Below are 25,703 nucleotides of genomic sequence, written 5' to 3' on the forward strand. Positions count from 1 at the left end.
GTCAGGCAGGGTTGAGGTATCTCAAACAAATGGTGCCTCAGGTGAGCATTGTGACCCATGGGCATTTTTTATAACTCATTTTTATCATCAAAATTAAACAAAATCTTAAATTCTTTTTTATCTTTAGCTTTAAATGCTACTTTTAAACATCAAGTTTCTATGATGAGCAGCAATATTAAATTAAGAACCTCTTTAAAACAAGATTCTGCTTTGAAACAGCTATTGGGCACTACAGCATACAGCACAGAATATTTTGTACGTTGGAAATCATATTTATTAGTCAAGTGCTTGGAAAAGTGGCATTTCATGTGGTGTACCTGGATTTATAATGCCCCCATTCCCCCAAGTAAAATTTGGAAGTTATACTGGTATTAATAGTATATATCTGTCTTTTTTAATTTTTTTATGCTTAGATTATCTCTAAAACCTGTCAATATTTTTTTTTCAAATTGTGTACAATCTGAACTTGTGCTCTTGGTATTTTAAGATTGTATTGTCAAAATTTTGAAAAAAGTATTGGCTTTCTTATGGTTTCAATATCCATAACTTCTGTGAAAGGAATGAGAAGAATAATGTTCTTCTCTTGAGATAATTTTGAAGCTGAGAAGCTTTGAAAGCTTATACCTGATCCAATGTTAAATTGTGACCATGTGCAGAGGTGTGTCTTTATCTCATATCAAGGTCATTTGGAAAAATTAAAGTCAAGGTCACAGAGTACAAAAACATTAAAGTATTGTAAGAACCACAACTTTAAAATGAAAAAAACTTTAGAAAATTCAATTTGAGGATGTCAAATGTTGCATGTGACCTAAGGGTATATCCTGACCTTATTTTGATAAGGAGACTCCGAGAGTGAAATAAGATAATGAACAGTAATCAAGCTCAAAAGTCCATTGGAACAATACAAATACTAATTGGGAGCAGAGAAAACAGGACCTCTAAAAACATCAGAGGTGGGATCAGGTGCCAAGGAAGAGTAAGCATCCCCTGTGTACTGGACACACCCATTGTGTGCTCCTTGTTATGATCAAACAGAAATGAGTGTGAAAATAATGGACTAAGAATGTATGGAAAAACCTAAGTCAGCATGATAATTTCATGTGTGACTTTTTGGAAAGAAAGAAAAAAAAACATCATTATCCTCATAAAGAAAGACAACTCAATGAACTCATAGAATAACAAGAATTAGAAGTAAATCAGTATTTACTTATGGATATATTTAGTACTAATATTTCACTGATTTACAAGAGGGTGGTTACACTATGTAAGCTTTTGAAACCAGGGATATTACTAACAAAGACTTTCAGGTGAACAAGCTAGGCTAAATCTGGTTTTATGTGAATTCAGAAATTCCTCATAATTGATTACATTCAGATGCACTATTCCCATGCAGTGTTGACGAGATTTTCGTTTATAAAGATATTGTATTATTAAACAAGTGATACAGCATTGCATATAATTATAATAACTTGCTGCACAGTTGATATACCAGATGCAGTTTGTAGAATACCATTTACTTACATGACATTGTATATTACAAAGTATATCAATTTAAATTATTTAATCTTGCACAAACGCACAATGGAACTTTTACTACATTCACAATTTTATAAATTTGTAAGTGAGTTTTTATTTAAGAGATAAAGAAAAAATGGTGGTTGATAAAAATGAAAGCTTATTTATAAGATAAGGTTTGTTATTCAGTTGTGTTACTGGCTTTATTTGTCTGTATGTAGCAAGTGACTGCATTCACATTCAGCATGGTCCAAGTTAATGGTTTCCTGAAATGGAACATTATCCCCCTAAAGCCCTGTAAATGTTGTCTTCCTAAAGGTCATAATTCAGCTACTTTTGGTAGGGTTCATTTTCTATATACTACACAATAAAGTGTAGCATAGAACCTAGGAAATAAAAGCTTAACAAACACCTCATTTGAATCAGATTGATCACTCAACAGTGATATAGAAGGTACAAATTGAAGGATCCTACCTGAAAAGATTTTTTTTAGGAAAAGTCTCAGACTAAAATGTGTTTGCATCCTCCAGTATAATTTAGAACTATAACTGTAGGTGGTGCATCAGGTACAGGAAGTCTGAAGCGGGTCGGGTCAGCTGAGTCTCTATTGAGCCGAAATTCCCGAAGTCGACCTCGAGCCTCACGCTTACCTCCCTTACCAAAGCATGGCCAGCGTATTAGTATGTATCCTCTCCTACTTAACAGTTATCACCAAAGAAGCTGTGTGTTATTATAGTGTCTGACATTTTAAAATATTTTGTTGAGCTTTCTCTACAGGAATTACATGCAGAATTGTTATAGGGGAACTATTTTCCAGGACTATCCATAAAATCAGCTAAAAGATTGGCATAGAAAACACTAAAAAAAATGATTTGAAATGCAGAAAAGGTCAAAATATTTAATGACATTTACCTTGAAGTGGGTTATTGAACTGAATACCATAGATATTATTCAGCCTTTGTATTTATGTCTTAATATTTCTGTCTTGATGTAAAAAAAAGAAAAAAGAAAAAAGAAGACTTTTTAGCAGGTGACTGTTCTGTTGGATCAGATATCTATTCTGCAGATTTTAGATAAAGATGCATATTATATTTATTACTATTAATAATACATTTTCCAAAAGGATTAGAAAACTTTTATAGAGGATAAAAAAACCCAAAAAACTCTGTATTACTAACAACAGACTATCAAAAAATTTTCAAAATGCTATCCCAACAGATGATTAAATATTTTTGATATATGATTAATTATTCAAAAGTATACAATTTAGGAACTTCCCCTAAGTAATATTAAACCTTCCTAAATTATGATAAAACTCAGTGGTATCTTGAACTTTTCTAAAATATAAAACTGTCCTGCAGTACTGAAACTATTCTTTAATAATAACACTGTTCTTAAGGGTTGTGAAAATGTGAGGATTTCATTAAGTTTTGACAGAATTTAGGTCACAGGTCTTTGGTGATGACTGTATACCCCCCTGTGTATTATAGTAACATACTTCTCATGTCTAATATATTATTCTGTGTGGTAAAAATGACCCCCTTAACAGTAAATGTGGTCATGTGTGACAAAATCTAAGTATCAAATACTGTAGACTTCAGTCAATAGACATGGTAAAATACATGATTGTATAAAAAAGATTGAATAAAAGATTATAATTAGTGAAATTATTTAAGAATATTTTAATAGTGTTTGAACTGAGTAATCAAGTTAATAGATTAGGCTGAGTTGAACAAATCATGTTTTTAGACATAAATGTATTTTCATAGTAATTCTTTTACTAAAATCGAAAAGTATGAGATATACTGTATGAATAAATCAATGATCAATTCATTAGAAACAAAGTACTGTATGTGTACTTAAAAAAGCGGGCTTCATAATTTAGCGGCTTTGGTGCTGATAACGATGCGCTAATTTATGAATACCACTTAGAAATTATTTATAAATACAATACATGGTGCGGACATTTGTAGCGCTAATTCATGATTACGCCAACAACTCCATACCAAGAGATTGCGTTAAATTTTGAATATGCAAATTTATGTACATGTACAGTATAAGCATGACCGTATTCAGATAGTTATACTCTGGTAATGCATTGGAAACTTAGATGAAAGCAATGTGAAAAAACATGCTAAATCTGTATGAAAAACACTTCGCTAATTAAATCTGTATGAAATAACACTGTTATTTATGTGAAATAACACTTTGCTAATCAATCAACAACTAAAGCATAAACTAACCAACTAACGAGTCTTAATTTAATTAGCATATATCTATCTGATTTGTTTGTTAGTAATGATTGTATAATAGAGTCTACTGAATAATGTAACAATCAATTACCATGATAATTGACAATTAACAGATATACTTGATGAATTTGCTCAGCGAAATCCTTTAAATTTTGGACATTGAATCTTATAGCTACATGTAATTCTCATAATTCAGTTTTAGATGAGAATAAACAGCAGGCTGCTGTCTTTTTTGGACATATTCATACAGATCTCTCACTTTCTTAATTTTCTCTCTGTGTAGATATTACTGGGGAAATAAAAATAAACAAAAATTAATTTCTATGGTGTTAATTTTAGAATAAAAAGAAAGTATACTTGAGATTTATATACACATTCTCTTACAAACATTTTGACTTACAAAAAGTTTGGTAGCAGACCTTGAAGAAATAAAATCCTCACTTTCCATTTCTTTATAATAATTATTCTGAAAGATGTATCATGCATGGAATACAATAACCTCTCAATAACAAATGAACTGCAATAATCGTCACATGACAGCACTGTGTTTTTTGATTTAAATAATTGTTTTACCCACAGTGGACAAACCCCTTGATCTGCCACATTCCAACCTTAAACGATTCAGCTCCTTGGAGAATCTGGCTCAGGTCACCACTGGGGACACGGACGAGAGTAGGGAGAGTCTAGATGCCTCCCACGAGAGTCAGGAGGATTCCCATCGTGGGGTCAAGCTTGGACGAGGGAGGGGCTGTAATCTCAGCTTCAGGGCTGCAGTCGATCGATCATACGACCCGGTCCCTCAGGAACTTAGTACCATGGATCCACGTAAGTAAAGGGAGGGTACTTTTAAAATCCATTATATATTATAGTCTATATTTAAGGGACCATCTCAGAGTTTATTTTTTCAAAATAAAAGAACTTATCTCCTTTGCTAAGTAAATCAGTTTTATGTATTTCAAATAACTATGGGATTTAAAAGTTGACTGTGACCTTTGACCTCGTAAATGGTAAAATTGGTATAAACCCCTCTATTCTGATTTCATAAAGGCTCTCTTCTTCATCTCATGGGAATCAATCTTGTTATGTGCTTAGTATATGTATTGTTGCTTGCTGTTCTTGCTTATCAGTTGCTGATTTAATTTCATCTCAAAAAATCAAAAACATATTTATAATATATATATGAATTTATATGTATAAGATTGTTTTCCCTGAAATTCATTTCAAAAATCTTCTTGTGTCATAGAAGACCACAATGAAATGCAGGATGGAAATCTGGAAACCAGTGGGGGCTTCACTGTTGGAGAACAGGGTACCAGTTTAATAATGGTCACCATGACAACCAAACCTTCAGCCAATCAGATTCTCTAACCAGCTAACCTAGCACCACCTATTTATCGCTTCTAAGAATGAAAACATGCAAATGATTTAGTAGTTATAATGATATATGCTTGAAATTGTTTAGAATTCTAATAACATTTTTTTAGTAAGTTATTTATTTAATAACATTAAGCAGGACAGATAAATGTACCATATTTATTCAGAATCTTTGGTTTGGAAAAAACAGTCTGGGAATTTCAATGCTTAAATGAAAATATCTTTTAAGTTTATTTTGAATAAAAAAAAATCATATTTACTCTGGAAATTATGTACGCTGCATTGCATAATACTTTTTAATTTTCTTTGAATTATTTTGGAATTTGAAAAATTCCTCACAGTTTATGGTTATGATAAACCAGATACAAATACAACAAACCATCAAAAGTATTGATAGATCAGGCAGTTTGACTCATTTCTGCATATCATGTTGAAAAACTAGGCACAGATTGGCATATCTCTTTATATCATGTTGATAGACCAGACACAGATCATGTTTAAGCTCAAACCAAGTGCACATATACCTTCACATACAAGTCTGACATCTAAAAGTTTGAAGTCAAAGATGGAGCAAAATAGAACATGTAGTAGCAGCTACTCTAAAGGACATTAAATTCCTCATGTGGTTATCGTGGATTTGAGCTGGATTTCCGAGGCTGTAATTGGCAGGGAGGATGTGGTAGTCATGGGCCACAGCATGGACTAAATTGATTGTTTAACTTCACTTCAGTTTATTGCATGTGAATTCTGTTGTTTTTTTTCTTCACATGGAAGGAGGCATGAAGACTTCAGATCCACTGATTATTTTCTCTAGATTATAGCACTTTTCAACACCAGTCTGCGTTCTGCTGTCTTCTATTTCTAGCTCTACTGGTTGAAGACCAATAAAGCTTATGCAATGGTAAAGTGACTGTTGTCTAACTGATACTCTTCTTACAGTTTTGATCCAGTTTCAATAAAACTTGGAAGACGGTTAGTATACACCAATCAAATGTGCAGAAAGATTTTAAAAATAGAGATTTCTGTGAAAAATCTTTGAAAACCTTATACGATCTACAGTTCTTTTCTGATTTAATTGAAACTTGGAATGCAGTTATACTACACCAATATGATATTGGGTTGTAATTTTGATAAATAATGTTTCAATGATTTCCAACAAAAAGAATAATTATGTTGAGTTCTTTCAAAATGCTACTTCTACATTTTTGGTCTGATTTCAATAAAACTTTGAATTGATGTCTACTTTGTACACCAAATGTTCACAATGTTGTGTTTGACGTTTTTTACTTTCCTTGAATAAATATTACAATGGCTACTTATTAAAAATTAAAATTATGTATAAAATTCTTTCAATATAGAACGCCTTCTACAATTTAAATTTATTTCAAGGAAACTTGGAACAGCAGAAGACTAAATCAAAACTCATAATTATATTTAAATGTGCTGCCATAACTACTAAAAAAGAGAATGTGTGAAAATGTTTCAAAATTTTGCTCTGCCAACAGTTTTGATTTGATGCCAGATAAAAAAAAATTTGAAGAATTTTAGTAAACATCATAATTCTGTAAATCTAAAACTGAAAAAATATTATTAAGAGTCCAGGTACTACCTTTATCATTTTTTTTCTTTATTTATTACAAATACAAACCAGTAGACAGGGCTCGACATTAATGCTTGTCCGCATGTCCGGTACCAGTGAAAAAAAATTATGGACAAGTGAAAATTGCTGGGCACTTGTCCGATTGCACAAGTGCATTTTAATGTAAAGGAGTCTCTAAATAATAAAAAAAAACGACTGTTGAAAGTTAATCGTTAGTTTCAAGACGGAAGCTGTACATAAAAACCGAGCTTCGATTCACATTCGATCGGGATCGAAGTTCACTAATTGCATACTACTGAAAAGGCATTTAACTTACCAACTTAACAAAATTTGGATTCTGTTTGATGTTGACAGGTTCACTTGTTGTTGTCAGATAAAATTTTGTTTTATGTGTTTGTTGTATTTATCAATAACATCACGAATAAATCAAGCACATGTCATGTGTAATGGACTTTATTTTAGTTTTCAACAGTGTTTGAAATAACCGTGGGCCCGACCGCCCGAGACGCACAAATTTTGCAGCGGGCGAACAAATTTGCATGTACTGACACCCGGATGGACGTGTTAAAATTTTCGATAATTAAAATTCATATATTTGATAAATCTTTTTCATATCAAGTAATAGTATCGGTAGCAAAGTGTAACAAGCTAGGAAGAATTCATCAATCTATAGATTCTGGTTTGAAGTTATGGTGACCTGGTTCCAGTCACATTATCGTTAAAAAAAATTTATAAAAGACAATTTTTTTCTCGGGCAAGTAGATCTTTGGAAGGGCTGACAACTTCTACTAGCAGTCAACCCTGCATGTCTGACTAATTTTACAGTGAGTTTCAAACACTGGTTTTCAAGTTGAGAGTATTAATTTAGATCTTTATTGAAAAATTTTCGGACAAGTTAAGTTGAAGTTCGGACAAGTAAATGTCTTGCATGAATTGGTCACTTGTCCGAATGGACAAGTAGGGAAAAAAGTTAATGTCGAGCCCTGGTAGAGCTACAGTCTCATCAGATACCTCTGCTTGATCACGCATGCCTTAATGTTGTTCAAGTTTTGTATACATGCTTAAATATGATTGTGCGTTTTTGGTTGTTTCTACAGTGTGCTGGTAGAAATCATTTGTCCTGACTTATATGGTCATTGTCATGTCTTTCGATGTATATCTATATACATTCTTATACATGAACATCTGTTTTCATTGTTGTTATTGTTACTTCTTTTACTTATATATCATTTGTCCTGACATATGTTGTTGTTGTCTGTTTAAGTTATACATACATGCTTTAGTGTTCTGTGTTTGTCCTGACATATGTTGTTGTTGTCTGTTTAAGTTATACATACATGCTTAAGTGTTCTGTGTTTGTCCTGACATATGTTGTTGTTGTCTGTTGAAGTTATACATACATGCTTTAGTGTTCTGTGTTTGTCCTGACATATGTTGTTGTTGTCTGTTTAAGTTATACATACATGCTTTATGTGTTCTTTGTTTGTCCTGACAAATGTTGTTGTTGTCTGTTGAAGTGTACATACATGCTTGATGTGTTCTTTGTTTGTCCTGACATATGTTGTTGTTGTCTGTTGAAGTGTACATACATGCTTGATGTGTTCTTTGTTTGTCCTGACTTATGTTGTTGTTGTCTGTTGAAGTGTACATACATGCTTGATGTGTTCTTTGTTTGTCCTGACTTATGTTGTTGTTGTCTGGTGAAGTATACATACATGCTTGATGTGTTATTTGTTTGTCCTGACATATGTTGTTGTTGTCTGTTGAAGTTATACATACATGCTTTAGTGTTCTTTGTTTGTCCTGACATATGTTGTTGTTGTCTGTTGAAGTTATACACACATGCTTTAGTGTTCTTTGTTTGTCCTGACATATGTTGTTGTTGTCTGTTGAAGTTATACATTCATGCTTTAATGTTCTTTGTTTTGTTTTCAGTTCTGTCTCAGTAACTCAATATGTTGTTGTTGTCTGTTTCATTTTCAGTTTGTTTCACTTTCAGTTTTGTTTTAGTAACTCAGTATGTTATTGTTGTCTTTCATTTTCAGTTTGTTTCACTTTCAGTTTTGTTTTAGTAACTCAGTATGTTATTGTTGTCTGTTTCATTTTCAGTTTGTTTCACTTTCAGTTTTGTTTTAGTACCTCATTTGTGCCTAGATGTCTTTTTGCTGTAGTCGATCTTGTTTTTGTTTGTGGACTTCTGTACGTTGCTGTAGAAATCGTACTGCTTTGTAACACGTGTTTGCTGTTTGGTTGTTGTCATGGTCGTTAATTTTGACATCATATTGTTACAGAATATGATACAGTACTCCTTATCAACTTCTGTGTATCCTTTGTCTGCACTGCTGTGCATGTGTCCCATAAGTGGGGTTGATCATTCTGATTTTAATCTTCTTTCTAGGTTCAGTGTCCATAATATCTTCTGTGTTTTATATTTAAATCAAGAATATAAAATATTTTTATGCATGGAACAATATTTGATTAAATAGAAATTTTTCAAAAATCTGCAAGAAAGAGGTGTAATATTCAATATGAAGCGTAAGATGTTTAGTACTTGATATTTTTTATTTGGTAAGTAGATACAGTTTGACTAGAAATTAAATGTTTTAATAGATAACTTTCCTCTAAACACATGGAGTAAATAGTGTTTTAAAGTAGATACATGTAGATCTGGCCTGGTGTTTCTTATGGCATTCCTCCCTAAGTGGAGTCTTTCATTAGAGAGCCTTTATACCTAATGAATTATTAAGATTTTCATTATACTTTAAACATACTTTTTTCCACAGGGTCATAATTCAATGGAATCACAATTTTTGTGTAATCCCCGATAGAAAATTAATTGGATTTCTTTTATTTGCCACCATATGTCTTAAATTCAATTCGAGAACACGTTGACAAATTTCCACTGAAAATCTTAGACCATGTATATAGCATAATAGATCCCGTGTGGGAAAAAAGTACATCTACAGAATTTCATGATTAAATGTGATCCTATTAAACAAAAATTGATTAGTTTTGTAATGTTAATATTAGACCAAGTGTGTGCATGTAATAAAATTTTAGGGGAGTATTATCACACTTAATTTTGCTTTTCATTTAGTAAACTTGCTTATCATGCACTATTTACAATAAGATTTTTTCAAAATAATGGCAGAATCTGTTTGATTTAGTGATTTATCTAGGTTTGTGTGATTTCAATCTTTTATTATACCCCACGCAACAAGTTGCGTGAGGTATAATGTTTTTGACCCGTCCGTCAGTCAGTCAGTCAGTCAGTGTGTCAGTCAGTCAGTCAGTGTGTCAGTCAGTCCGTCAGTCCTGTTTTTTTGTCAGCGCAACTCCTCATAAACCGCTGCACAGAATTTCGTCAAACTTTGCAGATATTTAGGACACAATGTGTAGATGTGCATATTACCAGGAAATTCCGATTCCTTTATTTTTTTCTTGGAATTTCGGCACTTTTCAACTTAGATTTTTGGCCATATATTGAATATAGAGATGAACAGTTTGTCAGCGCAACTCCTCTTAAACTGCTGCACAGAATTTGATCAAACTTTGCAGATATTTAGAACACAGTGTGTAGATGTGCATATTATCAGGAAATTCCTATTCCATAATTTTTCTGGGAATTTCGGCACTTTTCAACTTAGATTTTTGGCCATATATTGAATATAGAGATGAACAGTTTGTCAGCGCAACTCCTCTTAAACCGCTGCACAGAATTTGGTCAAACTTTGCAGATATTTAGTACACAGTGTGTAGATGTGCATATTATTAGGAAATTCCTATTCCGTAATTTTTCTGGGAATTTCGGCACTTTTCAACTTAGATTTTTGGCCATATCTTGAATATAAAGATGAACACTTTTTCAGCGCAACTCCTCTTAAACCGCTGCACAGAATTTGGTCAAACTTTGCAGATAGTTAGTACACAGTGTATAGATGTGCATATTACCAGGAAAATCCGATTCCTTTATTTTTCTGGGAATTTCGGCACTTTTCAACTTAGATTTTTGGCCATATCTTGAATATAGAGATGAACAGTTTGTCAGTGCAACTCCTCTTAAACCGCTGCACAGAATTTGGTCAAACTTTGCAGATATTTAGTACACAGTGTGTAGATGTGCATATTACCAGGAAATTCCGATTCCATTATTTTTGCCTGAAGAGTTTTAATGCCTATTATTGAAGAAACTTTCCAACTAGGTAATAAGGAAATCCACTGGAATCAGCTTTTGTAATGAAACTTTATGTGAGATATTTTATGACCTTAAAAGACCCCTATTGATTTTGAGATCAAAATATTAATGATTTAACACACACACAAAACCTCGGATAGTTCTTCCCTCCCCCCCCCCAATCAAATTGGTGCTTTGCCTTAAATAATTTCATAAGTACAGTATATGAACAAATTCATGAATTATACTGTGTATTTAAAATGCACTGTGCCATTCATTGCGTGTTGCATTGTCGAGTTTTGGGGGAGCGTGGGGTATGTGAGCTTGCTCACTTTTTCTTTCATTAAGGTTGTACCAAATTATATTTTTGACAGGCAAACCAGTTTTTTTTTTTGCAGCAAATATATCTTGTATGTTGGAATGAACGTTTTATTCATAGATAATCTAGACATTAATCTGCATGTACACAGGAAATAATCCAAACATAAATCATGATTTATGATTTATATCTTAATTTTTACTTGTACCATATTTGTTATACAAAAAAATATGTGTACATGTAATCTGCAGACCTGTTTATAAATGGAGGAATTTGTCAAAAACCCTCGTAAAATTAAAAAAAAACCAAGTATTTAATATTTGTACATACGTACATTGCAATGCACATCTCAGGAATAGGTCATTCAATTGTTAGAATTTAGATAGCATTGATTTCTTGTATGATTATGCATTGATTCGCTTAACTTGTGGTAATGTAGATTTGCCTGTTTTAAAGCTTCCATATTTATATAGTTACAATTCCGTATTTCCATGATAACCTTGATTTGTTGCTATGGTTACAGTGGAAGAGGAGAGCAGTGAGGGAGGGTCGGTCACACAGGGAGGGGTCACAACCTCGGGACATTCCTCCATGAGCAGTGAGCCAGAGGACCCCAGAAAAGCCAAGAAGAAACCCACCAAGGAAAAGAAGGGTCCAGGGGGAATATTTAAAGGTTTACTGAGGTATGGAATGGGGACCCAGGAGGAATATTTAAAGGTTTACTGAAGTATGGAATGGGGACCCAGGGGGAATATTTAAAAGTTTACTGAGGTATGGAATGGGGACCCAGGGGGATGGGGACCCAGGGGGAATATTTAAAGGTTTACTGAGGTATGGAATGGGGACCCTGGGGGAATATTTAAAAGTTTACTAAGGTATGGAATGGGGACCCAGGGGGAATATTTAAAGGTTTACTGAGGTATGGAATGGAGACCCAGGAGGATGGGAATGTAAGGGGAATATTTAATGGGTTACTGAAGTATGGAATGGGGGTCCAAGGGGAATATTTGAAGATTTACTGAGATATGGAATGGGGACTCAGGGGGAATATTTAGAGGTTTACTGAGGTATGGAATGGGGACTCAGGGGGAATATTTAGAGGTTTACTGAGGTATGGAATGGGGACTCAGGGGGAATATTTAGAGGTTTACTGAGGTATGGAATGGGGACTCAGGGGGAATATTTAGAGGTTTACTGGGGTATGGAATGGGGGTCCAGAGCATATATCATGTAGATATATAGTTAAGTTGAAAATGTTTCTTACTAGAAAATTTGATAAGATAATCAGTGAGTGGAAAAAAAATCAGAAGTAGATTTGATTTCATGTTACGTGGTTATGGATTTAAGATACAGATTGGTTTTATTGTAGGAGGAGCAACAAAAGCAAAAAGGAGGAGGCAAAAACACAGGAGGAAAGACAGACGGGGTCAGAAGAGAGATCAAAGTCAACAGACTCTAGGGAAGACAGGTAAACTAGAAATGGGTGGATTGTCAGGAGTGTTTAGGGGTAGAGTTAGAGGAATTGAATAGAGATTTAGATAAGACAGGTAAACTTTAGAAATAGGGTGGATTTTCAGGGTGTTTAAAAATAGGGTGAAGTTTAAGGACTTCAAATTGGTTTAAAATACAGATAAATGTTTTTCATAGTTATCATTTTATCCAGAATTTGATGGTTAAAAAAAATAACATTGAGGGGAAAAAAACTAGCTAAACTTGGATTCTGAAAGGTTACCGTATATACTCGCCTATAAGTCGGTTTTTTGGGAGTTAAACTTTGGTCCAAAAACCCTTGCCCGACTTATAGGCAAGTTATAAAAAATATTGGTATCATAGCAGATCAATCCATTTAATGTAAGCTTAAAAAATACAACCGACTTTTAGGCGGACCGACTTATAGGCGAGTATATACGGTACTTCAACAAAGAAAAATAATTCTGAGATAAATTAATGAAAACAAAGTGTTTATACTTTATGAAAAATTTTCATCTTGTAAAACTGATTTCAGTTTTAAGGAGTTGTTTGAGGAAACTGAATATGAAAGGTAAACATTCTCTCAGTTTTCATTTATCAGAAAGAAAAGTCATGACCCGCACTTGACAAGGAAATAGCTCTTCATAACATACACATTAATAGACACTGGAGTGAAGTGTTGGTATCTATTGAAGCATATTTCAAGTGCACTGTCTGAAATTATAAGTAACTTGAGTCAGACTTTCAAGCAAACATTCATATGAGGCCATAGTTTGCTTATACAGTTGGCTTGTCTGTATGTACGTCTGTCAAAGGCCAATGTTTTCAATTTATCAAAACCAGAAGGCTAATTTAAACCTGTTGAGTACGTAAGTAGCAATAGATTGGAGATGTGCATATTATTCAAGGGAATGATATCCTTTCCCTTTCCAAGAAAAAATTATTCTGTGTCCTTGTTTAAATGTTTTCTCAGATCACCAGAATTTATTTCAGTTGCATTAACGTTTGATATAAATTATCTCTTATTTAGAAAAAAATCTTATATCTTAATATCTTACTCTGAAGAATAACAATAGAGTTTCCTAAACATGTAAATGTAAGATAAATTTGGATTTGTTGCCTAGTTGTTCTGATGAAGTTAAGACTCAGAGTATTTCCAAAGTTTTACTTTTAAATTTCCTTTCTTAAGTTACAATGAAGATATAACCAATTTTTCATATACAGTCAAATCTTGTTATCTTGAACTTGATGGGACTTTGAAAAAATTTCAAAATATGCAAAGATTTGAGATATCAGGGTAAAATACTAAAAGAATGAGTGGTTGGGACTTCCAAAACACTTCAACATATCTATGGTATTTAATATATCAGTGTTTGCGATATCGAATTTCTATTGTGATGGGAGTTTTTGCCAAGAATCCACAGTTTAATGGTGTTGAGAATTGGTGTGAAGAACACTTTTTCCTTTTATCCAAAGTCTACATCCTCCCTAGTACCACATGTGTTCAATCTCACAGTATCCTGTCACTGGTATCCTAATCTAAAACCTCCAAATACCTATCCCTCTCTCCCCATGGCCATACTGTAAAGTATGCTGGAATGTGAAAATAGTCCCTTTAGTCTAATACATTATTGAGAAAAAAATATTCTGCCAAAGCAAATGAAAAAATTAAACAATTTTTTTACACACAAAAAAAAATTAATTTTAATATCATTTTCTCTTAACCTTTTTTTGATAGTCATAAAGTATATTTAAAAGGTATTGTATTCAGAAATAGTTTCAAAATTCAGGTTGTTTCTATGAGCTTTACTGTTCCAGTAGAAGCTATTATAAATTGATAGAGATAAATTAATAGTATTTAATGTAACTTCAATTATTTTATATTTGATTTCTCCAGAATTCAGGAACAGGTCCGACAATTACAAGATCAACAGAGCAATGCCGAATTCCTGAGACTTGAACAAAGATACTCTGACAATACACCACAGCTGTCACGGAACTCACCACAACTACAGGATAAATCATACAGACTCACTTCATCCCACATAACAGACAATTCATCAAGGTACACCAATAACTCACCCCATCCAACTGAAAACCCATCACGGTTCATTGAGAACCAGTTAACAAATGCTGGTCCTCAGTTAGCAAGGTCTGGGGAGGATCCAGAGTCCTGGTCACGGGCCCAGTGGATCCAACATTTGAGGAGAGAACACCAGCGTCGTCACCAGGAACGGGAGGGACATTACCCGCTAGATGACTCGGAGGAACGATACGAACAAGAGATACAGGAGGAGGAGACAAGGGTAGGGCTACCATGGCATGGCAATAACCAGGTTAGACAGCTTTTCTGTAACCCACCATAAAAGTCTACTTCATTCATTGACGGAGTAAAGTATAAGGGGTGACAGGAGTGTGATACAGTTTATATGTCTTGTATTTAAATTGCTATACCTTGATTTGACAATTCTGTTTAAGATTTCATAACAAGCAATTTCAATACAAGGGAAACTGTATTGATAATACTGATGTACTCTTCCAACTTTTGGAAATTGCTTAGAATAAGGTTTCTGAAGTTTTTTGGGAAAGATAAGGGAGTGGGGTCCCTTCATCAGGATAAATGAAAAGTTCTAACAAATGGCTGAAGTGGCTTCCATTAGAAAAAAGCTTGTTGCATTGATTGGGTTGGGAGAGTTTTAAGAGATCATGATGTGTAAAGAGCTACACAGTATAGGGTGTATATGTCTGACACAGTAGAAAAAAAAGCTTCAGGAGATCCCTTCTCATGCTGGGATGAACATTTTTACTCTCTGGTCAGGCCTTTGCAAACTGCACAAACTTCTGTTTTTATTAGAAATAATACGGGGGACCTTGTGACGGTACATATTGTCGTCGGCGACAATATGTACCTACCCTCACTGCACACATTGTCGTCCATCGGTACATATTGTTGTCGGCGACAATATGTACCTACCCTCACTGCACACATTGTCGTCCATCGGTACATATTGTCGCTGGCGACAATATGTACCGAGACGAGCCTTATTTTCCTCCTGCATAATGGACGACAAAATGTACAGTCAAGCATCGGCACATATTGTCGTCGGCGACAATATGTGCAGTCAAGGTCGGCATATATTGTCGTCGATATATTGTTTTGACGAATATTTTACTTGAGAAAGGAAAAAGAGATTGACAAACACACACACGCACGGAGGAGACAGACAGCATTACTAGCAATACTGTAGGAAGAAAACTTTTTGGTCAAAAAATTTTGTCCAGAATTGACGTACATCACTATGATACATGTATGTCAAGATACCGTAATTCATCAGATTTATGATAAGTCAGCCTATTCTTTTTTCTTAATATATGCATGGAGATTGAATACATGTACATGTATTAGTTTTTTGTTTTTTTTTTGTTCAGTAGTAATGATTATTTGAAAATTATTTTTTGCATTATTCTTATATATACAATCATGTGCCGATTTCATTGGTGTTAGGGTTAATTTTTAGATCACCAGAACTAGAAGTTCAAGTGAGCTCTTCTGATCACATTTTGTCTGACCGTCCGTCCATCTGTGAACGTTTCACAATTTCAGCTTCTTCTCAAAAACTACTGGGTCAATTTCAACTAAACTTGTCACAAAGCATCCTGGATAAAGGGGATTCAAGTTTGTTCAAATGAAGGGCCATGTCCTCTTTCAAGGGAAGGAGTTCAGAAAATTTAGTGACATCTTTTAAAAATCTTCACAAGAACCACTGCATGTGTCAGAAAAGTTGAAACTTATGTGAAAGGTTCATTATGAAGTGTAGATTCAGTTTAATTCAGATCATGTCCCTAGGGGGAAGGGTGTGGCTACAAAAGGTGATCAAAGTTTTTCATAGAATATTTGAAAAAAAAAATCTTTCAAAATCTTTCCAAGAACTACTGGGTCAGAAGATACTAATGTGAAAGCTTCATTACATAGCGTACTTTCAATTTTGAGGTGCTGGTACGTAAAAGATCCCTCAATGACCCTGTGTGCCAAGTATAGGTCTAAATTTGCAGCCCTCCACCGGCAAGTGGTCACGTCTCCATATGAATGAAAAATTCTCGAGAGGGACATTATACATACAAACAAAAACAAAATTAATTTTGTTCAAATCACAACCCCATGGGTAGGATAAGTCCACAATGGGCAATCAAAGTTATACATAGGAATATATACAGAATATCTTCTAAAAAAGCCAAAGACAGATGAAGCACCGGCGCAACCCCCCAACCCCCAACCCCCTTCTCAACGGCGGTTTGATTTTTTTGTGGTTTCGGTAAAAACTTGTATAATAATTATACTCTCAATTTAGTCTATAGCTAAAATTTCATAATTTATTTTACATATACAGTAACACACCTCTACATACAAATGACTTCTTTTTTGCTTTTCAAAAACAATACTGAACCGCGCACCCCCACCCCCTCCGTTCGGAAATTTCTGGATCCGCCACTGAGAAGCAGCAGTAGGCCCGTGATTAGTGATGTTTAAATGGAAGCATCTTCAGGTAGTACAGATTCAAGTATCTTCAAATCAAACCGGGCCTAGGGTACATTGGGCCACAATGGGCGATTAAAGTTTTACTTAAGGAATGGATTTAATAGCTACCTAATTTATACGGTATAAAGTGGGTTGGGGCAGTTTATGCTTTATAAACCGCGAAGCGGTTTAAATAAAAGCGTTAACTGTTCCAACCCACTTTATACCGTATAAATTGGGTAGCTATTAAATTCATTCCTAATAATTTTATTTTCATTCATTTAGTGTAAGAAAAAAGATTATTGTCCTTAAAAAATGACTTCAGGTTGTACAAAATTTAAATGTAAAGTAAGGCGGATCGATACGTTTTTGACACAAGTCATTGTGACGTAGGCAACCCAATTTATACGATATAAAGTAAATTTTTTATCCAATCAAATACCGTGTTATAACCAGAATTAAATTATATATGAATACAATCATGTATATGGAAATTATCTTCTCAAAAAGAGCAAAGCAATGATTAATGATATTTACATGGAGCATTGCCATGCATTGTCCTGCGACATGTTCTGATGGACGACAAAATGCGCAGTGAGGGTAGGTACACATTGTTGCCGGCGACAATATGAACAAGACGACAAAATGTACCGGCACAACACGCTGCGTGGAATAACATAAGAGACACATCAGTGTAATTCACACACCAATTACGTTCACAAAATTACTACATAACAACAAAAGAAATCTTTAAGCAACATTATATGTGGGGCGACAATATGTACAGTGAGGGTGAGGCACATAATGTCGCCAGCAACAATATGTACATGTGTAACTTTTCAGCCGGCGACAATATGTACCGATGGACGACAGTATGTGCAGTGAGGGTAGGTACATATTGTCGCCGACGACAATATGTACAAAACGACAATATGTACCACAGATCTTTAAACATTTTCAATTCATTCATATGATTTGTTGAACTCTATTGCACAAGATGTTTCTTGTATGCAAAAAAAAATTATATAAAGCATTCCTCAGTTTTTTAATACAAAATAAATCATTAAGGCTTTTTTTCTGTAAGGGATTTAAGGAATTTTATTAAAAATTCAAAAGCAGGATATTTAATCATCTGTCAGAAGTTTTCATAATTTTTCATTTATATCACAAGAATGAAGTGACTTTTTTCCCCCTATTCATTGCTTTTAATCCTGTGAAATACATCATAATTAACCTTCCAGACAAAAATATAAAACAGAAATAAAAAAGACATTATAGAAAGTGACAATATTATACTAAGTTTTTGATAATGACATTTTGAAGATGGGATATTTTTTCCAAGATTTAATTATTTAACAGAAGTGATCAACAACATTTTGTAAATAGTTTCTGGAATTCATTAGAATCTGTATCTTATAAGTATCATTTTATAAAACAGTGACAATTTTCATTGCAATACAGGTATTTTATATTTAAAACATGATTCAAGTAAAAACAATGTACATGTATACATTTTTATTGCTATTAATTATAACTTACAATTAATTACATATTATGTAAAATTGTGAATCTTAAAATCTACCCAAACTTTACCTAGTATACTATATACAGTGAAACCTGTCTAATCTTACATGCACTGGGAGATATGTCGGGATAGACAGGGTGTTGGATTGCACAATGTAAGGAACATGGAAACTAGAAAAATGGCCCAAAGTTCCTTTGTTATTATAGGTCTGGGAAATAAATGTAAAAAAAAAAAAAAAAAAGAAACTAGAAAAATGAAAATAATGGTCATAATTTACAGTGAAACAGATTTCATGGGTGTTTGATTAGGCAGTTTTCACGGTATAATCATGTATGCAATAGCATTAACTCTACCAAATATGCTTCCCATACAGATTATTTCTGCCCTATAAATGTATATAGTACATATATATCTCACTAAAACATACATAGCAAACTCTGTGTATTCCATGTAATCTATTTTCATAAACACATATATTACAATTTTATAACCTTATTGTAAAACAATGATATTAAAAATTATTATATCAATATAACTTTAGAAAAGATTATGTACTTATTTATTATATCTATCAAAAGTAAATTAAGCTCTGTGAAAACTTGTACTAAAAAATATAAAACCATTGCATTTGTTAATTTTTATAATTTTGTAATTGAGTGTATGATCTTTTTTCTAAATAGAAATAAAGGCATACAAGAAGGTATTTTATACAAATTTGCAAAATAAAACTAATAATTATTAGAAGAAAATGAATTTTTATTTTTCTGCCAATCTTCCTAAAGTTATAAATGTAAAATCTGCTCTTGATTTTTATTTTAGCGATATGGGAACAGTGCAATACCAGAAAACATTCTCTATTCAAGGCATCCATCAAATTCTGTTGTCACTGACAACAGTTACCATGGATACCAGGGTAACAGAACACAGAATGTAGGACCTTCCTATCCTGAGAGGTAAGAATTTATAACTTTAGCGTTTTGCATTTTTAGCTACCTTTCCAAGTTAGATTTAATAAAATTAATCTGTTGTTGAATGAATAAAAAAATTGACAATGTACAATATCATTTTTTTTTTTAACCTTTAGACCTCATAGTCGACCAGCATATCAGGAGCCCTCATCTTATCACCATAACTACAGTTACCATGACAACATCATTCATCAACGACAGCGCAGTAATGAGTACATTCCTCCTCGTCAACAAGCAATTGAACACTTCCATCAAAGACAAAATAGTGACTTGTCTGAGCAGCACACACAAGAATTTTATTCTCGCAGACTCCCTCCAGCCCGTCCTTTTACCCCGAGAGAACATTGGCAGGACACAGAAAGTGCCCCTGCCCTGCTAAGACAGTACCCCCACCCTCACCCTCCCCCAGGACCTGCCCCTCAGTACGGGGACCCTATCTTTGCCTATAGAGACCCGATTTACCCCTCCATGGCAGGGAAACGTTCAGTTCAGTCCCTGTCACAAACAGGATCAGCAAAAGTCTGATGTAAATCACTGTTTCTCTAGTTATAGAGACTTTTATCTGGGATTATTTTATATTTTAAAAGGATTGCTTCGTTGCCATATCAGACTGAGAATTCTGTGTTTTCTAAGACAAGATTGGCAAAATCCTATAATTTCTTATTTCACAATTGTTCTGTGGAAGGTGAAAAACTTTGGGAAGAAACAGAGTCTGGAAATGTACAAGGCAGTGAAAAAGTATAAGCCTGTTTTGTGTGGTATAAAAAATTATTTTTACAAAGATTGTCTACAAAGGTAGAAAATTTTAGAACAAAACATTGCATTCCATTAGATTTGGACTTGGTTTAACTGTTTCATTTTTTAAAAGGCAGATTTTTTTTTATTGAGCTTCACTCACTGGAATATTAGAAGAATGTTTTTAATATTCCAAACCCAGAACTTAATTATGCAGATATCATTCTATCATTGTTTACTTAGCATATGCAAATTTCATTCATGGCCTACTTATTTAATATGCAGATTTTTGCTACAGATATTATTCAGTCATTTTTCAGATATGCAGAATATCCATATGCCATTTAATATGCAAGATAAATAATGAGGTGTCTTGAATGTTTCTTCTTTTTATGTCACCTTATTCTATCATAGGAAGTAGTACATATTTCATGTAAGCGTGTAGACTCAGTTGCATAAAGATTTTACATTCCGTACGATGTGAGAACAGTACTGTGTAATTAATAGTCAAGGTACAAATATTGTATTTTTCTATATTTTTAAAAATATTTATTTGACATTTTTTTTTTAAAATACAAGTAAACAGCTACATTTATCAGAAATGCCTTAGTCATTTATAAAGAAGAACATGTGATATTAATCAATTTTATTCTTCAAATATATTTTAGCAACAAGTAATATTAAGTACACACTTGTCTGAATGGTAAAATTTATGTTAAATTATTATATTGTTTGGGTACTGCCAAAATCTTGGATTTTTCTTTTAACTATGAAAATGATTTCCAGTATAAAGTCAGACATTTGATTTTCCACAAGATTTTATTTTCGTGTCTGGGTACAGCAAAAATATACTCTGGTCAGCCTGGTTGTGATGTTTCATAGAGGAAATAAAATGTTGCATCATTTGAAATCTTTTTTTTTATTAAATCTGAGCAAAACCTTAGAAAAAGAAGTCCAATTATTTATGATACAAAATATAAGAAATTGATTTTTTGGTGAGAAATCTGGACTATCAATGAGATTCATATTTATACATGTCATTAGTAAATTTTATTTTCAGTGTTTTTCTAAGCCTTTCTGTATTTGGAAAAAAAGAACATGTCTGAACATGGTTTGGGTCTATTAATGTTTACACATGTATAGTCTGTCCCACGGTACCAAGGACCCCACTTTTCGCCTCATATCTCAAAATGTATAAATACCTTGGCCTTCAAACTAAGATCGATCGATAGATCATTTTTTTCCAAACTTCCTGCATTTATCCGAACCCTCGAGTTCAACCAGTGTATTGACACGGTGGCAAATTCAAAGTCTACAGGGATTTAACATTCATTTGCTAAAATGGCCGCCACTTCGGAAGGGGGTCATATATATATATATATATATATATATATATATATATATATATATATATAAAGCACTAAAAATGACCAACAACACGAACAATAAAAATTGTTCGTGTCGTTGCTCATTTTTAGTGCTTTATATAAATTTCCGTCCTTGACCTGACACTTAGGATATACAGGGTTGTTGGTTTTTTAGTGCTCTCTCTCTCTCTCTCTCTATATATATGTACGAGCCCGAAGGGTGAGGTGAATATTGTACATCGAAGGTGGCTAAATCATCATATTGACTGAAAAACAGCAGTAATTGTTTTAATATATGATTCAATGATTGTATGAAATGAACTCATTAACCAGTTCATTCCATCTTACTTGTTTACATTTGTTGAAGTCCTCAGAATGCAATGAGAGAAGCAGGGTTAAATAAACATTACCTGTTGTATTTATTGAATTTTTTTAAAATCTGCTTTAGTTGATATGAATTAACGAAAATAATGTCAGGCTCTTTTATAAGATAGATTTAGAAGGGGGGGGGGGCATTATCAGGGGAAAACGACAGCTGAAAAAAATCTTTTATTACCCCCCCCCCCCTACGAGATGAGAATTCTTTTAATTTCAAATTTTGTTTTGGGGTTGGGGTAGGGTTAGGGGTGGGGGATTAAGGTCCATTAGTTGGGGACTACACTTTCAATGAATATTTTTAGTCTAAATTAAAAGTAAAAATTTAAGTTCAGAAAAAAATTGTTTGGGAGGGTCTCCTGCACCCCCCACCCCACCATTCACTAATATTATGTTCACCTCAATAAGTGAAACAGTGGAGTGACAAGACCATCAAAATTTAAATTTTGAAATTAATGCACCACCCTACCCTACGGCTAATTTGTACTTTTTAGGAAATGTATATTATTAGGTCTTCCGTTTCCAATGGAAGACCTATAGTGATTCTACTGTTTCTTATTAAGGTCTTCCGTCTCCACGGAAGACCTTATAGTGATTCTATTGTTTCTTATTATTATTAAGGTCTTCCGTTTTAGACGGAAGACCTTATAGTGATTCTACTGTTTCTTCTTTATTATTATTTTTTTTTTTCCCCTTTTCTTTTCGGGGCGATTTCTCAGAGATGGCTGGACGGATTTTCTTGAAATTTTCAGGGATGATAGAAAATAAAAATACCCCCAGGCGTTTTTTTCATTTTTTCAAAATTCACTTCCGGTCGTCAGATATGTCCGATTTCCGTTTTTTTCAAAAAAAAATTGTCCCAGTCATATCTCAGAAACGGTAAGAGATTATAATTAAGACACCAAACTTCTAGGGTTAATAGATCTTGAGGAGTAGGCAAAACCATTTGGGTTAAGAGCGTCAGCCGTCACTTCCGGTCGTCACAGGAAGTGATCAAAGAAATCGAAATTTTCAACTTTTCTTTTTTGATTTTTTTTTCTTTCATCACATTGTTGCATCTAATTTGCAGATTCGAAATATGTTGGTCCCACCGGAAACAAAAACGTCAACTTCCGGCTATAAGCGAAAAACTGCATAATTTGAGTATTTTACTTTCCCATAAATATTTTTTATAGATAACGTATTTGAACTGATTTTTGAATATGTTATCAAGACTGCAAATGTCTAGAGTAACGTCAAATATCTTTGTAAAATTTTACTTCCGGTCGCGCGTTTAAGTGTCCGCAAAATGAGAAACTCCGAGTGAGATCTCAGAAACTGTATGAGATTTAGACACCAAACTTATAGGAGTATTAGACCTTGAAAAGTAGACAAAACTATTTGGGTTAAGAGCGTCAACCGTCACTTCCGGTCGTCACAGGAAGTGATCAAAGAAATCAAAAATTTCAATTTTTCTATTTTGGAATAAGACTTGCATCATATAATTGTATCTTTTTCACAGTTACGATATGTGTTGGTCCCACCGGAAACAAAAAATGACAACTTCCGGTTGTAAGAGAAAAACTACAAAATAGGGTTTTTTAATTTTCCCATACATATCGCTTATAGATAGAGTTCTTTAAATGTTTTTTATATATGTTATTGAGACTGCAGATGTCTAGAGTGACGTGAAATATCTTAGTAAAATTCACTTCCGGTCGCGTGTTTTCTTGTCCTCAAAATGAAAAGTTATTTCAGCGAGATCTCAGAAACGGCATGAGAGTAAGACACCAAACTTATAGGAGTAATAAACCTTGGTGAGAAGGCAAAACACATAGGGTTAAAAGCGTAGCCGTCACTTCCGGTCGTCACAGGAAGTGATCGAAGAAATCAAAAATTTCAACTCTTTTCTTTTTAAAATTAAAACTTTCACCACTTTATTGCTTATCTTTCGCTGTTTTGGAATATGTTAGATTCCACCTGAAACAAAAACTTTAAATTTCCGGTTTTAAGAGATAAACTACATTATTTCGTGGTTTAACTTTCTCATAAATATCACTTATAGATAAGTATTTGAAATGTTTTTTTTTACATATGCTGCAGATACTGCAAAAGTCAAGAGAAAATTCAGAGATTTTTATTCAGTTCACTTCCGGTCGTGTGTTTTCCCGTCCTCAAAATTAGAATTTGTTCTCACAATTGTTCGGCAACAATAATAGACTGAAGTCTAAAAATTTCAGGACTTATAGTCAGTCATCAGTTCATTTGCATCGTGTAAAAATTCTGTGTTCTCATTACTTCCGGTCGTGACAGGAAATGAAGCAAAAGAAAAGTAATTTTTTAAGTTAATTTGTTTCTACATAAGTTTAAGGCTAATACCGAAGTTGGAAAAGACATGTTCATGCAAACAGGAAGTAGTATAACGGAAGACCTTCTCATTTTTATTATTATTATTCTTATTCTTATTTTTTTGACTTTCTAATTTTGTGCACGCGATTTCTCAAAGACTATTGGATGGATTTACATGAAATTTTCAGGAAAAGTGTGCTGTAACATGAACTTGATCTATCTGAGAGATTTTTTGGAAATTCCTTTCCGGTGCCAAGTTACAGACCATTTTCTGATTTCAAAATGACATTTTGTCCGCGGATAATCTCAAGAATGACAAGAGATATCAATGTCAAACTTTCAGGAATTATAGTTCATGATAGGTACTAGCCGGGTCGGTACTTTTCGTTCGTCGTCGGCACTTCCGGTCGCTTACGGAAGTGATCAAAGAAATCTTAAAATTTCAACTTTCCTTTTTCAAATCAATACTTACATCACATTATTGGATCTCTTGTAGTTTCGAAATATGTTGGTCCCACCGGTAACAAAAACGTCAACTTCCGGTTATAAGAGAAAAACGACATAATTTGAGTATTTTTCTTTCCCATTAATATCTTTTGTAGATAAAGTATTTGAAATGAATTTTAAATATGTTATTCAGACTAAAAATATCTAGAGTAACGTCAAATATCTTTGTAAAATTCACTTCCGGTCGCGTGTTTTCCTGTCCTCAAAATGAGAAGTTGTGTGAGCAAGATCTCAGAAACGGTAAGAGATTAAGACACCAAACTTTTATGAGCAACAGACCTTAAGATGTAGGCAAAACCATTTGGGTTAAGAGCGTCAGTCGTCACTTCCGGTCGTCACAGGAAGTGATCAAAGAAAACGAAAATTTCAACTTTTCTTTTTTTAATTATAAATTGCATCACTTTATTGCATCTTTTTCGCAGATTCGAAAGATGTTCGTCCCACCGGAAACAAAAACGACAACTTCCGGTTAGAAGAGAAAAACTAAATAATTTGAGTCTTTTAATTTCCAGTAAATATTCTTTATAGATAAAGTATTTGAAATGAATTTTAAATGTGGTATTCAGAGTGCAAATGTCTAGAGTAACCTTAAATATTTTTTCGAAAATTCACTTCCGGTCGCGTGTTTTCCTGTCCTCAAAATGAGAAGTTGTCTGAGCGAGATCTCAAAAACAGGTA

At 33.5% G+C, this 25,703-nt stretch overlaps 1 protein-coding gene across 6 annotated transcripts in view; it reads left to right on the forward strand.

Annotated features, from left to right (window-relative positions):
* LOC133202177 (partitioning defective 3 homolog) overlaps positions 1 to 21,358 on the forward strand; it is a 68,377-nt gene extending 47,019 nt beyond the window's left edge. For 3 of the 6 annotated variants that reach the window (XM_061337947.1, XM_061337949.1, XM_061337951.1), the window contains 8 exons: positions 2,070 to 2,195; positions 4,347 to 4,592; positions 5,011 to 5,076; positions 11,758 to 11,917; positions 12,604 to 12,702; positions 14,602 to 15,040; positions 19,565 to 19,698; positions 19,830 to 21,358. In XM_061337947.1, the coding sequence (XP_061193931.1) occupies positions 2,070 to 2,195; positions 4,347 to 4,592; positions 5,011 to 5,076; positions 11,758 to 11,917; positions 12,604 to 12,702; positions 14,602 to 15,040; positions 19,565 to 19,698; positions 19,830 to 20,238 (1,679 nt within the window). In that variant the 3' untranslated portion in view covers positions 20,239 to 21,358. The remainder of the gene's footprint in view (positions 1 to 2,069; positions 2,196 to 4,346; positions 4,593 to 5,010; positions 5,077 to 11,757; positions 11,918 to 12,603; positions 12,703 to 14,601; positions 15,041 to 19,564; positions 19,699 to 19,829) is intronic. The other 3 variants (XM_061337948.1, XM_061337950.1, XM_061337952.1) reach the window with 3 other exon arrangements.
* The last annotated feature ends 4,345 nt before the right edge of the window (positions 21,359 to 25,703 follow it).

Source organism: Saccostrea echinata, unplaced genomic scaffold, assembly GCF_033153115.1.
Source record: "Saccostrea echinata isolate AGI-Se365-2 ecotype Australia unplaced genomic scaffold, CSIRO_AGI_Sech_v1 ptg000046l, whole genome shotgun sequence".
NCBI classification, from domain to species: Eukaryota; Metazoa; Mollusca; class Bivalvia; order Ostreida; family Ostreidae; genus Saccostrea; species Saccostrea echinata.